We start from the raw sequence: 15,264 nt of genomic DNA on the forward strand, positions 1-15,264 counted from the left end.
ATTACACTTGACTTCATGTTCGTAAATCTCTATTTACAGCAACAGACTTTCGTTTTTTGTACTTAACACGTAGTTTTTAAATCAAATATCAGCTAATTAGTTCGATTGGAGGCAACATTGCTACCTAGCGCCGCTGCCGCGCTCTGCTCTGGGACTCCTCCTCCGTCTCTTGCGCCGCTTCTGTCTTCGAAGACCTCGGCTGCTCCCGGGCTTTAATCTCATGGTCCAGCCTCTCTTTCGCCCGGAAAACCTTTGACTGGATGTAGAAGGAACCGCCTTTGGCGCGTTCGTTCACTTGAAACAGGTGCTCGTAGTTCTTGATGATGGCGTCCACGTTCTTGGGGTCATCTATATTCAGGATCTGCTTGGCTTCCTCCAGCGTCATGCCTGCATGGAAAAGCAGGTATGAATAACGAAATATATAGGATGACTGCACTAAACATACCTGTGCGCAGGTTGAACTCGGCGCTCTTTTCGCCTTGCCTGCCACCACCAGCACGTCGCGCGGCTTCTTGGGATGCGGCGATCTCCTGGCGCAGCGCCTTGGTGAACGCTCTTCCCACTGCCTGGGCGCCTAACACGATGATCTGGGCGATATACTTGGCCATGCCGTCGGTTTCTTGTACTTCCTGGGATTCGTACGTAAATCTCCGGCACTCTATGTGTACAGCTCAATTTTGGGTCTTAAAAAACGTGTCGCTTAAATTACGCAACACCGTACTGGCCCCCAGTGTTTCAATTGTCTTATTCAACAGGCGCTTTTCTAAAGACAGGTGTACATAACATTCAACGCCTAATTTGAAATAGTTTTCTATAATTTTATTTAGCTACCAGCTAAATTTTAGCTTTTACTCCAGATATTTACAAACTAACAGGCGGCGAAAGGCAAGTAAAACAGCTGATTAAGTGGGGATGGTACACGGCTTTCATCGATAGCTATCTAACAATCTAACTAACCGATATTATACATCGAAATAAACTTATCGATACTACGTTCTCTTGAGCAACGAAATATCTAAATGACGACTACTTTGCTATCGATAGCATCACTGTATTCGTCAGATATCGTTTTCAAAAATTCAAAATTAGTTAGTTTAGCCAATGACTCAGGAACCCAACTGGAAAAAGGCATACGACCATCTGGTCCGTGAGCACTTGGCTGACCAGAATCGGGTGCACTTGCTGCAACGTCAACTGCGCCACTTTCGGTCCAAGCGCTTAAGGCTCCAGAATGAAATCGAGGAGGAGGGAAAGGGCATGGACGATTGGATAAAGATGATGGAGAACTTGCACCGCGGGGTGGAGCGCTTTCAGAAGCACAAGCACCTCCTCTCGCCCAAGAAGAAAAAGCAACTGCGTCGCATAATACGAAAGCTGCCCATGAGCACCTTGGAGGAGCAGGTGCGTCTGATGGAGGTGTCGGAGCAGTTGGTGTCCAAGCCATGCAAAGAGATACCCGCTCCCCCAAGGACCAACGGAGACCAGTTCACCAAGTACTCAGTTCCGCAACAGAAAAAGGGCTGCGATCCCCAGACTCTATCCCCTGTGGACAAGCGGCTGGCCAGGATCAATGCCAATCTGAAAGCCCTGCAAGGAATCCACGAGCAGACCTCGTCCGTCATCGCTGATATCCACTCCCTAATGGCTACCATTAACTATTTGGAGCGGGGGCACTGCACCAACATAAAGATTACTCCATTTGTGGAGTCAGCGCAGGGTTCGAAGCCGTCAATAAAAGCCACCATCAAATTGGATAGGCTGCGCAGGACCAAGCACGGAACCCTCTACACGCGGGAACTGATGGACGTACATCCTCCGTACATCCTTGACCATGTGCCGCAATTGAAGCCCAACATTTTCGAAGGTCTGAGGAGCAAGTCGAAGAAGACAAAAGCCAAGCACTGAACCGAACCACTTCTGGTGGGGAAAATAATTTATTACTCCAAGAATTAGTCTACTTAGACATAGTCTGATGAACATGCTCTATGCTACGCTAGTCCTGTCCTGCGTCGGTTTGATATATACAATTTACAATAAACTTATTTAGCTCTGGCAAAGTCGTGGCAAGTTTTCAGAGAACTATTTAAAGTTAAGATATACTTTTTGGATAGATAATATCCGAACCAATAGATACCCTGTTAAGCTCCCTTCCTTTTGAGTGGATAATCATTGAACTATAACTTGAGGACTTGTATCCCAAAAGTCCGTGTGGTTGGGGCTAAAATTTGCCTGGCACTTTTTCTATTTCAAGAGTATTCGTTGCCCATCAAATCCCTTCATGTGTGCTCATATGGCCTGCCTCTGTGCTTTGTGGTGGCTCCCGCCAGTTATGGGGCATCTTAACAGAATCCCGGATTGGTGTGCTCGATGATGCAGCGCTTGCAGTACTTCTTGACCGCCCGGTAGCCCTCGATGGACACCGGACAGTCCTGAATATTCAGTTGCTGGAGTCCGCGGCAATAATAGGCGATGCACTGCACCCCGCGGTCCGTGATCATGTCGCAGCTGCGCAGGCTGAGCTTCTTCAGGTTTGGACAGCTCTCGGCCAGAGCTCGAAGCCCGGCGTCGCTCACATCGCACTTGCCTATGTCCAAAGCTCGCAGACGTGGACAGGATCGCGCCAGGACCGTAATGGAGTCATCGCTCACGGCCTCACATCCCCGAGCATTCAGATAGCGCAATTTATAACACCGCCTGGCAATCACCTTTAGCCCCGCATCCGAGACCCGCTCGCATTTGGCCACGGAAAGGTAGCGGAGCGCCGCTCCCAGCTTGGCTAACTCATATAATCCGAAATCCGTGATGTTCAGGCAGTCGGACACACTGAGCTCCTTCAGCGAGACGCAAAAACTGGGCACGAACTTGAGACCCGCATCTATTTCATATGGAAAACAAAGTTATTCATACGGTATTATAAGCGTAATCCACTCCACCTCACCTGTGACTTGTATGCAGCGCCGCAGATAAAGGTAAACCAGTTGGGGGCAGTTCTTGACCACAATCTTCAGACCCATGTCATCGATGGCCATGCAGTCCGTAAGGTCCAGATACTGAAGCAGCAGGCGACGCGGTGGCTCCATGTGGGGATTAGGACTGATGCTGCTCACCTGGCTGCAGCCTTATTAATAAAATGTATTTCAAATGGTTAAGTGCTGTTTATTTTTTGAAAGGTCTAATTTCGATCAATTTCGCCCTAAAAGATCCGAGATCCAATAAGCTATTCCTACTCACCTGTCACATCCAGATGCTGCAGGTTGCTGCACTTGGTCAGCGCCTCGATCAGCGCCTGATTAGAGATGCCCACGCAGGTCTGTAGCTGGAGGTGGGTCAACTCGGGGCAGCGGCGCGTGAGGAGCTGTAGACCCTTGTCCGAGATGCGGCAGCCATCGGCGAGCATGACGCGCTCCACCTCCGGACAGGCGCCATTGCAGCTCTGGCCGCACAGCTGGCGGAAGATCATTTTCAGCGTCTTGTCGCCATTCAAGTGCTCGCCCCGCAGCGAGATCACCTTCCACAGGATGGGCCGCCAGGCGAGGTGCTCGAACCTACGGCAGACCCGCGCCACGTTGCACAGCTCGCAGCTGTCCAGCCATGAGAAGATCCGGACCACGGCCTCGTCGGGCAAGCGGTCAAAGAGTGGACCGCAGCGGAAGGGACCTTTGCGGTTCCAGGGCGGCGGTCCAATGGCGGTGCCAGGCGCTGGTCCTCCTCCCAATCCATTGCTGGAGGCTCCCCTTCGCGGCGTTGTGGTTGGCGTACTGCTAGCCATGATGCCCGCTCCACTGGCCGTGGTGGAATTGGTCATATTGCCGGCTCCGCCACTCGAATGGTGACCTGTGGGAGAGGGCGAGACCAGTGTGGCATAGCCCTGATCCAGGCTGGGCGAGAAGCGACCCAGGTTGCACAGCCCGTCCGACAGACTCTGGCCCTTGGAGTGCAGGTGGTTGGAGTTGGAGCTCCGGTTCAGCAGGTAGCGATCCGAACCACTCGTCTCGCTGGGACTGGAGGTGCGCGGGTGATGCAGGCGTTCTGGGAATATGCCGGCTATGAGGGTTAGTACAATTTTAGGACTTTGATTACGGTTTACCCACCTGGCAGTCGCTCGTTCCCGCTGCCGCTGCTGTAATCCTCCAGGTAGTAGCGCTCGTTTTGGAACTGACTCGCTTCGGCGCCTAAGGGAAGGGCTCTCAGGGCGTTGCCCAGATACAGTGACTCCATCTTCTTGTCCAGCAGGTACTGGGCTCCATTGCTGCCGCTGCCATTGCTGCTGAGTACAGTGGGCACACTGCAGCGGCCACCTTGGGCACGTCTCCGTCCCCCAGCTCCAGCTCCGGCTCCACCACTGCCACTTCCTGTTCCACCGCCACCCGCGTTATTGTCACTCGAATCCTCCGTGTCCGCACTGTTGCCGTGCATCCAACTGGGCCGCTGGGCTCCGAACTGCAGGACATGTTCCAGTGTAAGGAAGTTCCTCGGCTGGGGTACGGGAGCCACGTTCCTGGAGGCCGCAGCTGGTAGTTCCGGGGACTTCTTCGCATGCCTACCCACAGAAGCCGTGGAATGGGCTGCATAGCTGGTCAGCTGCTCAGCTGGTCGCGAGTGGCGACCTCTCAACTCGAAGGTAGCCGCTTTTTGCTGCACCATGTGGAGCACCGCTGCCGCCGCTGCCGTCGAGGATGCCGCAGCCTGGTCGCTGGGCGGCGTGGAGCTGCGCGAGGCCAGCGCTTCAGCCACCTCCAGGCCGGGATTGGAGGACTTGCGGGACATCATCTTGTACGCCTGTGGATCCAGCGGACTGGAGCTCAGCGGATGCGGGTGGTGGTAGTGGTCGCGTACCGCATTGCTGTTGCGGCCCAATGAGGCAAGTGGACACTCCAGATCGCTGCTGCGACGGTTGCTCGTCTTGTGCGACATGGTTGGTTCCTCTCCGGGTTGGATCCTTTGTCTATCAGCTAGGGGCCTCTAGAGTGGCACGAAGGTCTGGAACATAGTCGAATATACAAATTAGAAATACTTTTAATATAATTGTTCAATAGTTTAATAAATATTTTTAAATTGGGAAGGCTCCAGCTCCATAAGCGTAAGTCTAGATAACTAGATAACTAGAGACAACTTTACGAGTATTTAAAGTTATTTTAAAAGCCTTTTAAGAATTATAATTATAGGGGAATTTCCTAATATCTTTTATCCCAAGGCTCCATACAATCAAGACAATACATGTGCCAAGCGGCAAATGGAATTCAAATCTGCGATGGCCATGGTGAACACGGAATGTGTGTGGGTAGTCTTTTGTGGGTCTGCATGCCATTCGCAATTATTAGAGGAAAAAGCTGCGACGGTGCGGCATAACTGGGAGTCATAAAATATATATACATTTCTGTGCCCACCACTCCTCCAAAACTTTACTGCAGTTGACCTTTCAAATCCAGCACTCGACTCTTGTGGGTGAGTTGGGGATTGCTGGAATTATCGGTTGTCGGCAAACAAATCGTTCTGCGCACGTATATATTTTCACAATTAATAAGGGGATCGCCCACGCTCCGAACAAAAATCATTGGTTAGCTTTATATGTGAACAGCGGGTATATCTTTTATTTGGCCACACGTATGCTGTCATTTCCATTGAGTCGCGCTCCCAGCTCCATTCATTGTTGTTGGTCCGGAACCAGTTTGTTGGGGAAGCTGCGGGGATCGGGGTTTGGGGAACTGTGTATGTGGAATGAAGAAGGGGCAGCAGAGGCTGCAGAGGCGTGGGCTGGCTTGTGGCCATCCGCAATTTGGCCTAACCTTAAGACCTTAAATTAAGCCGAAAGTAACCCAATTCGGCAAGTTGGGAACAGGAACAAGAGATTTGGGCAGAAGCCATAACCGTTCTCCGGCTGGGACTTTGCATAAATTACTCGCCCATCTGAGCTATCTCCAAATAGAAAACTATAAATTTATTTCAAATTTTCGTGGCATTTCTGGGTGGGGCCGGGCTTTTTGTACGGGGCACACCTACGGAAAAAGGGGCTGGGGTGGCATACTTTTGGGACGAGTAAATCAAAAGCTACTCACAAGTGGAGCTCCGCGCCGGCTTTATTTTTATTGTAATCAAATTTGAAATTAATTTCAATTTCGGATTTTTGTGTTGTATCATTTTGTGGCCCCGCCATAAATAAACACAAATAGGCTGGCAATAATAACGCGGCGCTCTAGCACTTTTGGTGGAGCTATGGAAATATGTCTTGTCATTTGGCTTATGGCAGCTGATTAATCTTAGCATCTCCGAAACCGAAACCAAACCAAAACCAAAATCCAAAACCAAACCAAGACCAAGCCTGAGAATCTAAATCTGAGTCCGAGGTGAAGTGAAGTGGAGTCGCCGCCTGTCGCGTATGCCTCATATGGAATGTCGCTCAACTGGTTCGAAGGCCCAAACGAAAATCCCCGAAGAAAGAAAGGAAAATGCTCCAAGCTCCAGAGATCACTTCCCTCTGGTTCACTCAAGCCCAATTCAATCCACTCGAGAGGCATTCGATTTTTTCCTAGACCACGGCCAGCCATTGCCATAATTCACAATAGTTGGACAATAAATAATTAATAAAGCACGCTCGGTGTGTGGACAAAAGTGTCAAATGGTTCATTGGGCAACACAGCATGGAATTTGCATAAATTTACATGCAAATGTAATTCATTTTGTTTGTTTTACGCCTTGTCTTTCGACTGAAGGGCCTAAAATGTCATTAGTAACGCATTAAGTGTTGTAAACAACGCACGAAGCTTGTAAAGTTCTTGTCTTCCAACACTTGGAACTAAGATTAGGATTTAATCGTGGTCTAAGAAAGTTTAGGAGAAAGTTTTTGTTAATATATATGATGTTAGAGCATTTACCATAATTGTGTACGTTTATCTACATTTTATCTAAATAAAACGTAATGGACCAGTCAATTTATTTTAATATTCCGGATTAAGACCACAATTATTACACCATTATTATTAGCTGAGAATTTACATTGCGTTAAGCAATTTCGCTGCACTTTATTTACACTAATTGAATATTATCTTTTGCCTTTTTATAACCATTGCATTTTGGTGTCCTCACCATTAAATTTATACCCGGATTACCTTCGTATCTGTCAAGTTGCTCAATCAATTGCTGCTCAATTAAGCCGCGTATATATTTCGCAAGTTTTATTGGTGAAATAAAAATTAAAAAGCCAGCAAAGGCCAGCGATCGGCGGACGTCCATAGGAAACTGGTCCAGCTCTGTATCTATCTCGATCTGTGTCCATGTTCCTATCTCCATCTTTACGTGCTTGTCCATATTTCCCTGTCCAAGCCAAGCCTCTTCAAGTGAGCTCAACGAGCACATAAAATATGACAACAACAAGTACTAATTATTTAATATGCTTAATGAGCAAATGGTGCCATCGTGGTGCCCACGGTGCACTCGAACATGGCAAGACTACTTCGGCACAGTGGGAAAATGGGTGAAATAAGATAGAAATTAGGAGCTGCGCAGAGTTTAAAATTCAAATAAATATAAGACAGTGTAGATGATCGATGGGCCATCTTGTACCTTCCGTTAGTGCCATTTAATAGCGCACTTTCTCATTGTTTGAAATCCTTATTTTATCACCTCCCTGACTACTACACTCGCATTTCCATCCAATCTCTGTATAAACCCCATCGGGCACACTGTGCGCTGTGTCAAACTAATAACTGCTATTTTCAGCGTTTGTGTGTGGCGACCGTTGTCTGCACATGGTTGAAATCTAACGCCGAGCAGCAAAGGCAGCAAAGGCAGCAAAAAGCAGCCAGAGCAACAACAGAGGCCACATCTTGGCGCCACGGACAGCGGGCACCTTTTGGCCTCCATGGCTTGGCATGCTGAGCGCCTGGCCCGAAGTCTTGGCCCAGAGCCATGTGCTCCACGGAGTGGCTATGTGTGTGCGGCTACCGTTTTCCCCAGCAATTGCCGCTCTGTGGGTTGGCTTTTTGCATAGTGTCAATTTTGATTTAGCAAAACGTTGATGGTGCTGGTGCTGTTGCTGCTGCTGCAATTGTTGTCGCTGCAGTTGTTGCTGCAGCTCCATTGGCTTGTCAGCGCACCCGCCTAACACCTCCTGGGCAAATAGACACCCACTGTGGAACTAGTGGCGCTGCCTAGAAAGTGGGTGGCGCTGACAAGTTTTACAAAAGAGAAACAAGAATAAATATATATGAGCTAAAATTATAGGAAATATTTCTTGCCAGCAGAAATGGGCGCAGCATCAACTTGATTTTCTCAGCGATTTCGCACAAAATGCAATTAGCTCGACTTGCCTTAACGTAAGTCTCATTTGAGTCTCATTTATTAGTTATTGTTCGATTCAAATCGTTGTTCTTTTTAAACACCAGTAGAGTTTAAATTAATTGGCAAAACTACTTGGGTTAGGCAAATTTTGCGACAACGAGCTTGGGTGTTGAAGTTGTTGCCATTCCGCACACCACCATAGAAGATGAACCTTTGGCACCTCTGCGATGTGGAGTTGTAGAACCAACTGCGCATATAGGCCTTACCTTTGCCCACATGCAGGGGCCTAAGGCATCTGCGTTTGGCTAAAATCGCACGGTCGATTAGTTAGGTCAATATTTCAGGGGAATGCAATCTTACTCGAATGACTCTGCTGTAGACAGAGCACCAAAAGAACGAGGAGACACGATATCTTGAACAGCATGGTGATTCAATTGATACTAACAAGAATAATTAGCTATTGACGACTTTTATGCCACCAACAATTGCCTTCAAGCTAGAGAGCTTTATTAAATCAGGTGGTATACAACAAACGCAACTGTTTGTCCCATATTGCCTATGATAACCAAATATTGTGCAAGTTGTACATTTCAAATCATTCTCCTTTTTCGGCATTTGTATTAGGTAAACAACAGCAGGTGTGACAGAAAAATATAGTTACCGTGACATGTAATTGAAAATTGTATGTATTGAAAAGATCGCATAATGAATACATAAGATCAATACAGTTTTCAATTTAAATATTCTCGGATATTATGTATGGACAATTCTTGTTGCATTGCCACCAGGAGGCAAAGTTATTTGAGTTTCCATTTCCACTGACACGTCTTCCGTAGAACCTAAATATACGACAGGCTCTCCAATTTCTGTCGTAGTACCAGCGAATTTTCCAAAATGTTCCTTTTCCAGAATGTTTAGGCAAAACGCAAAGAGCTCTATGAACTCTATCTAAATTAACAGCATTTTATTACTTCAAGAGATTTTGAATGTATTTCGGACATCTACTTACAACTGCTAATAAAGGGTGTAATAACTATAAAGATCAGACCGATATATAGCCATTTTAAGAGCATTATTTATGGGTGACTAAGTTGTTAGTTGATAAATGCAAAAGGTACGAATATTAAACAGCTTTTATAGGTGAATTAATAAGCCGAACGACAGCCGCAATCTAAATACCCTATAAAATGCTTACGACTTGTATTATATTATACATTATTTTTATTCATAAGGTAATTAAATATCCCATTATGGGGACTTAACATCATTCTGAAACTGGCTTACCCACTTACTACCTTTAAGAACTCCAAAATTTATTTATTTACTGCCATTCTTTGGCAATTAGGCGTTGCTTAAATATTTATTTCAACACATTTAATTTGCCGCAACAATAGCTGAACTCGGTTAACCGTTCAGTTAAGTTAAATGAACCCCAATTCTGCGGCTTCTCGTGTTGCTGTTGTCTCTATGCAAATGCAAATATGCGATGAAAAGAATTGAAAGTTGACACAGTTCACAAAGAATTTGAAATGTTTCGCCACAAGAAAGAGGGGAGAATGTGCTCGTATTATTAAATATGCATGGGCGGCATTTTGGAATGGGCCATATTTTTGCCTATGCATGTTTAAATAGGCAGTCATTATAAAGGTTCCAGCTCAATAGGCCGTAGATGGGAAGTTGGAGAAAGAGATTGATCTGGTAGAAAGTATTGAATGGAACGAATGAAGATTCAATGTGATGGTAGCGAAATTAATTAGAGCATTCAGCTTGATTTCGAGCTATGCGATATCGGCGGATATAGTATTCCTTCCCCGCTAACTGTAAACTATTGGAATTTTGTATCAATTTGTAGATTCTGCAATCTCAATTACCTAGGCAAAAAACTTTCTCAGGAAGCTGCTCAGTGACTGTGGAAAAACTCGTTTAAATTTCCACTTGGCCATCGCTCATTTTTGTTCAGCGCTGATTGATCTGATAGTGCAAAAAATGTTTAATATATATATGTATATAAATTGATTTCTTGACGTCTACGCGCTATCCATCAAAATTGGACTTGCTTTTGAGGTTTTTCTGAAATTTCTTTAATGGTTTTGTGCCATTTCTTTCGTCATTATCTGTAACTAAAAATTTCACCAAGCCATTAAAGAAGAACGCGCAGATTTTAGTCGAACTAATTAAACCGAATCTTATATAATGAACCGTGAACACAATAACAGCCGTGAAGACGCAGCCGCGGCGATTGAAACATTGAGACTGTCATCAATCAAAGGCAGATTCTTGGCCAGCTTCTCATCCTCGACTCGAGCATAATTCAAATTCCAGGCGAACCAGTTCGTTGCCTGAGTCTTTTGTTCTGCGCCACGGCCCCGAAAATAACTTTTGCTGTGACTGTGCCTTAAGCTGAAATTAAACAGCAGGCCCGGCCAAAGCGAGCTCATTGCAAATTACATGCTGTTCCAGGGGCAGCGCTGACTTTGACGGGGCCAGCACAATTGCGGACGTGAATGATGGCACCACGGCTAATCCCCAGATACCCAGATCCCCAGATGCCCAGATCCACAGATCCACAGATCCGAGATACCCACTACCGAGATCCCCGAATTCGAAGCACATAAATCCAGGCCAAGTCAAAGTCCAATAAAAATGTCGAGCAAATGCAAAAAAGCGACAAATGCTTGACGGACCAAATGTCAGAGTTAATTTATCTAAAAGCATTGCCCGACTTTTCGCTGCTAGACGGCTGCTAAAAGAAGACGGAGATCGGATAATTTTAATTAAGACAAAATATTTGAAATTCTGCACAAGACAACGAGGTCTCTCTAACAAGAAGCCAACAATTTGCCGCGCGCAATTTTTCAAATTACATTTCATTAAAGAGAGAAAGAGAGATGGCCATGATCGAGTGATAGGTGCAAGAGAAAAGCACCGTTTTGTCCCCGACTCTTGGCCACTTTTCATTCGGAAATCGGAATCCGTCGAGAAGGCGAGCGAAACAGGTTATATCTGTATGGTGGTGGCCCGCATGGGGCCAAAAGCCCAAGCCTAAGCCCAAAGACGCCCGCATAGATTCTCTATCTGCTTTTTCCGCCATCTAATATGCTACACATAAATTGTTTAACAAATTTAATTTTAAAGTTCAGCCCGCAATGCCCTGCGACAACGGCAACGACAACGACAACAATTGAGGCAGCAACTATGTCAGTCACTCGGCAACATGGCCAACTAGCAAGTAGAAACAACATTCCAGCTGCCTCCCCCCGCGCACCTGCACCGCCGCCCTCTCCTCACCCTCCCCATCCCGCTCCCCTGCCAGGCAATCGTCAAGCTCGTAACTAGCTGCAGCTACAAGTTGCCGTTTCTAATACAAAACTGTCGCTTGTGGCGTGAGAGACTGCAACTTCGACCACCGAACTCTCTTGGCCACGATTCGCGGCAAGCTTTGGCTTGCAAGACAACAACAAAACGAAAACGCCAAGAAAAATGAAAATAAAGGAAAAATAAATAATAAAAAATACGTCGCATTGCATTTTAGTATTTGCTGGTTGCACTGTTGCAAGAGCTATGAAATCATACAAACAGACACATAAATACCCGCACTCACACAGCGCAGGGAGACATACAATAAAAGTTGCGGACAAGAAAGGAAAGTCGATTAGCCGGAGGAAAGCACCGAACTGGGAATGCTCTTCTGATTAAAGGATGTTCCATTATTTATACGGAAAATTTACTACATTTATATTAAAAATCTATTAAAATACTCCAGTTAATATAAAAAAAACAATAAATGTAGTCCGGCGTAGAAAATCTAAATAAATAAATAAATCTGGCTTATTGGGTATTTCTACATAATTGTGCTGATAAATTCAGTATAAAAATGGTTTAGAATTATTTTCCGCCAAGCTCTAGCAACTACTAATTTTATAATAGATTTTATCTGAGAATAATAGATAGCTACAGCAAATTCCAAAATTTCCTAAGTAGTTAATGGATCCCCGCCAAGGCAGTTTGAAATATAAAAATAATAAATATAAAAAAGAAACTGTTGAAAATCTCATGAAATCGGCGAGTGGCTTTTCCATGTCTGCAACTGCGATGGCGGCAGCCTTTTGGCTTGAAAGCTTTTTGGCTTTGATTGGGGCTGCGGGCCATGGCTGATTGCTGGACTGCTGGATTGTCGGACCTCTGGATTGTGGATTGCATTGGCTTTCCGAGTGGCCAAGTGGCCAAGTGGCTCGCTGGCTGGCCTGTCATTGCAATGCGCATATGTTGACATTTTTGTAGGAAATATTTGAAATTGCTGGAAAATGCGCGAGTAAGCGGGCGATCTTTGCCCGCTTTCGATTCGAATCGCCGCTGGCTGGGAAAGTGCGAGCCCGACACAAATGCCAAAATGTTGTGATATCAAATGTCCAATTTGTAATCATTTAACATGCTAAGATTACAAGGGAGAAGTCAAACATAAAACATTCGTCTGCTTATTTCGGTTTCGGTGGGTTTCTGTTGGGTATATATGGTTTCCAGCTAATCGAACTACAGGGGCAAACCCCCGGGCACTTTGCTAATGATGTGAAGAGCCGAATACATTTGGCCAACACGTGTGTCATAGCTGTGATCTCCCAACGCTGGTTAGAATTCCCTATGTATCTGTCTATCTGGGCACTGCGGAGTTCCAGGAAAAATATGAATATAGTTATTTTCGCGGGGGAAAAAGGAAAGTCGTTCGGCGTATAATTGCCGCGAGTATGCGTCTGTGTGAGGATGAAATTCAATCAGTTGGCCATAAACATATCCGTTGCAGCAACTCCTAGTTGAGTTAATGACCAGTCGAGAGATCCCGACTTCCTCTACGTGTATAATTTGCATGCAACCACCTCGCGGAGAGGGTGTATCTCCAGCTCCAGCTCCAGCTCCAGCTCCAGCTCCAGCTCCATCCGCATCTGCATCTGCATCGGTGGTTGTATCGCGAACGAGTTATATGCCAAAGTGGTGCAGCAACAACAATAAATATATATCTCCAAAGGTGTGATTTTAATGTGACAACTTTTGCAACTGGTTTGGGTTTTGGTTTTGGTTTGGGGTCGAGAGTTTTCCTCTTATGCGAGGTGTCACAGGGAATGGGCGTAGGAATAATTCCATTACAATTTTACGACCGAGCAATATTAATAAAGAAAACTATGGAATATATGCTTAACGAAGCCATACAGTAACCAAGAGAGCGAGAGGGAGAGCCAAAGAGAGGGCCTGAAAACCTGAACCTCGAATTGCAATTTAATAAGTTGTGATCGCCCGTTCTACCTTGATGATTATACAGGTAACTCCGTTTGGGTTCTCATTTATGCATGGCATAGCACTTTGTTTATTTGGCAGTTTTTGCAGCTTCATTTAATTTCCATTTATTTTCTCTGTTATTCCACTCGCACACGCACACGCACACACTGGCGCACTCTTTTCTCTACTTTATTTTCATTGCAGGTCGCGTGAGAGTGTGTGCGTATCGATCTTTCACTATGGCTCTTTGTGTTATCTTTTTTGCGCTCACTGACTCACGGCATCAACACCAGCGCAGACTCGCACACACACACACACCCGTAGGACACGTAGGCACGCAACGCAGAGCGGCGCCTTTAGACCGTTTGATCCGCTTCTACGACACCGGGACACGCGGGCACCTTGATCCGTCGACAGGTAAATGGCAACTGAGTACGAATCGCAGTGCAGAGTGTGGGCCACCGATCGCGACCACGGCAGCAGCGAAGAGAGCGACGTGCTCTCTTGGACGAAGCAGAAACACACCACAGGTAGTGGAAGGTGGGCATTGCCAGGCGAAAGAAAAGACTTGGGCAACGAACTTGTTGAATTTAAGAATTGGAAAATGACATCCTCTAATTCAAAATAGACTATAAAGAAATACTTAGATCAAGGAACCAAATAAATTGGTTTAATTTCAATTTTCAAAAACATGTAGCATACCTAAGAGAGTGGTCAGATTTCAAATCAATAAATACGAAAATATGAAATTTTAAGCATCAATTTGACACGGTCTTAATACAACATTTCTTCTTAAATTAAATTAAATTTCACTATTTCACTAGTAAATTTAATTTGTTAAATAATTATTATTTAATTTTAATATAAATTAAGGAATCTCAACTCACCACTTATTCGAACTATTTCACCGTGTTCCCAAACTCCTGGCCCGCTCTCCCCGCCCCCTTGTAAACCAACGCCTGTTGAACATGTTGTGCTACTTTTCCGTTTTTGTTGTTCTGCTGCTGTGCTCGCAAATATGTTTCCACCACGGCATAGCTAAATATGCCTGTGGGCTTAACTGGCATACATTAAGAGAGTCCCTCAAGATTCCTCGCTGAAAATTAAAAAAAAGAGGCTTAAGAGTACGGTTGAGTGGGCCTGTGTGTATGTGAGCTGGATTACAGGCGCGCATGCGCAGCGCACGCCTCTTACCCTCGCGCTCCCTCTTTTGTTTGCAATGGAATTTCTTTCTTTTCATAAACATGTTTTCTGGCCGCTGTTGTTGGCTTATTACAGCATTTAAGAGGCAAAAAACGAGGGGCGCGGGCGCGGGGCTCGGCATAGGGGATCGGGCACACTAAGCCCAAGTAGCATGAAACAAGTTCAGCGCTCGACTTCGGCTGCGGCAGCTCTGTTTTGGAGCGCTCTCGGCTTGCTGCGTTTAAGCCAGCCCAACTCTCAACTTCTTCTTGAATGACTGCGGCGCAGGAATGCAGTGTTTTTAAATAGCTAAGGCCGCTGCGATGTAAGCGGCGACTGCGACGCCAGCAGCGAGTGCAAGCGGGCCGCAGCAAATTGTTGTTGGGCGCAGAATCAGAGCAAGTCGGAGGACGACCGGGCCAACAGATCGCGACAACGATCACAGCGGAGAGTTCGAGCTGCAGCCTTGCACAGGCAAAAACGCAGCAGACTTACGAGAACTCACTTAATTAGGATTAAAGCTGAAAAATTTCCTCA

At 45.9% G+C, this 15,264-nt stretch overlaps 4 protein-coding genes across 4 annotated transcripts; 1 reads left to right on the forward strand and 3 right to left on the reverse strand.

Moving 5' to 3' along the window:
- Nucleotides 1-12: 12 nt before the first annotated feature.
- Nucleotides 13-949, reverse strand: LOC6553256 (mitochondrial import inner membrane translocase subunit Tim16). The gene is made up of 2 exons (XM_001980087.3): nt 446-949; nt 13-387 (listed from the first exon to the last, which is right to left on the reverse strand). Exons 1-2 carry the CDS (start codon nt 606-608, stop codon nt 125-127), a joined length of 426 nt encoding a protein of 141 aa, XP_001980123.1. The 5' UTR covers nt 609-949; the 3' UTR covers nt 13-124.
- Nucleotides 950-1,055: 106 nt separating this feature from the next.
- LOC6553255 lies at nt 1,056-1,915 on the forward strand. The gene has a single exon (XM_001980086.3). The coding sequence runs from the start codon at nt 1,102-1,104 to the stop codon at nt 1,903-1,905; it is 804 nt and encodes a 267-aa protein (XP_001980122.1). The 5' UTR covers nt 1,056-1,101; the 3' UTR covers nt 1,906-1,915.
- Nucleotides 1,903-14,013, reverse strand: LOC6553254 (F-box/LRR-repeat protein 7). Its single transcript, XM_001980085.3, has 5 exons — nt 13,573-14,013; nt 4,092-4,980; nt 3,232-4,029; nt 2,939-3,118; nt 1,903-2,875 (listed from the first exon to the last, which is right to left on the reverse strand). Exons 2-5 carry the CDS (start codon nt 4,912-4,914, stop codon nt 2,340-2,342), a joined length of 2,337 nt encoding a protein of 778 aa, XP_001980121.1. The 5' UTR covers nt 4,915-4,980; nt 13,573-14,013; the 3' UTR covers nt 1,903-2,339.
- Nucleotides 8,303-8,741, reverse strand: LOC6553253 (kappaPI-actitoxin-Avd3b). The gene is made up of 2 exons (XM_015154223.2): nt 8,638-8,741; nt 8,303-8,582 (listed from the first exon to the last, which is right to left on the reverse strand). Exons 1-2 carry the CDS (start codon nt 8,699-8,701, stop codon nt 8,371-8,373), a joined length of 276 nt encoding a protein of 91 aa, XP_015009709.1. The 5' UTR covers nt 8,702-8,741; the 3' UTR covers nt 8,303-8,370.
- Nucleotides 14,014-15,264: the final 1,251 nt, after the last annotated feature.

This window comes from Drosophila erecta, unplaced genomic scaffold, assembly GCF_003286155.1.
Source record: "Drosophila erecta strain 14021-0224.00,06,07 unplaced genomic scaffold, DereRS2 tig00000000-arrow-pilon, whole genome shotgun sequence".
Lineage (NCBI taxonomy): Eukaryota > Metazoa > Arthropoda > Insecta > Diptera > Drosophilidae > Drosophila > Drosophila erecta.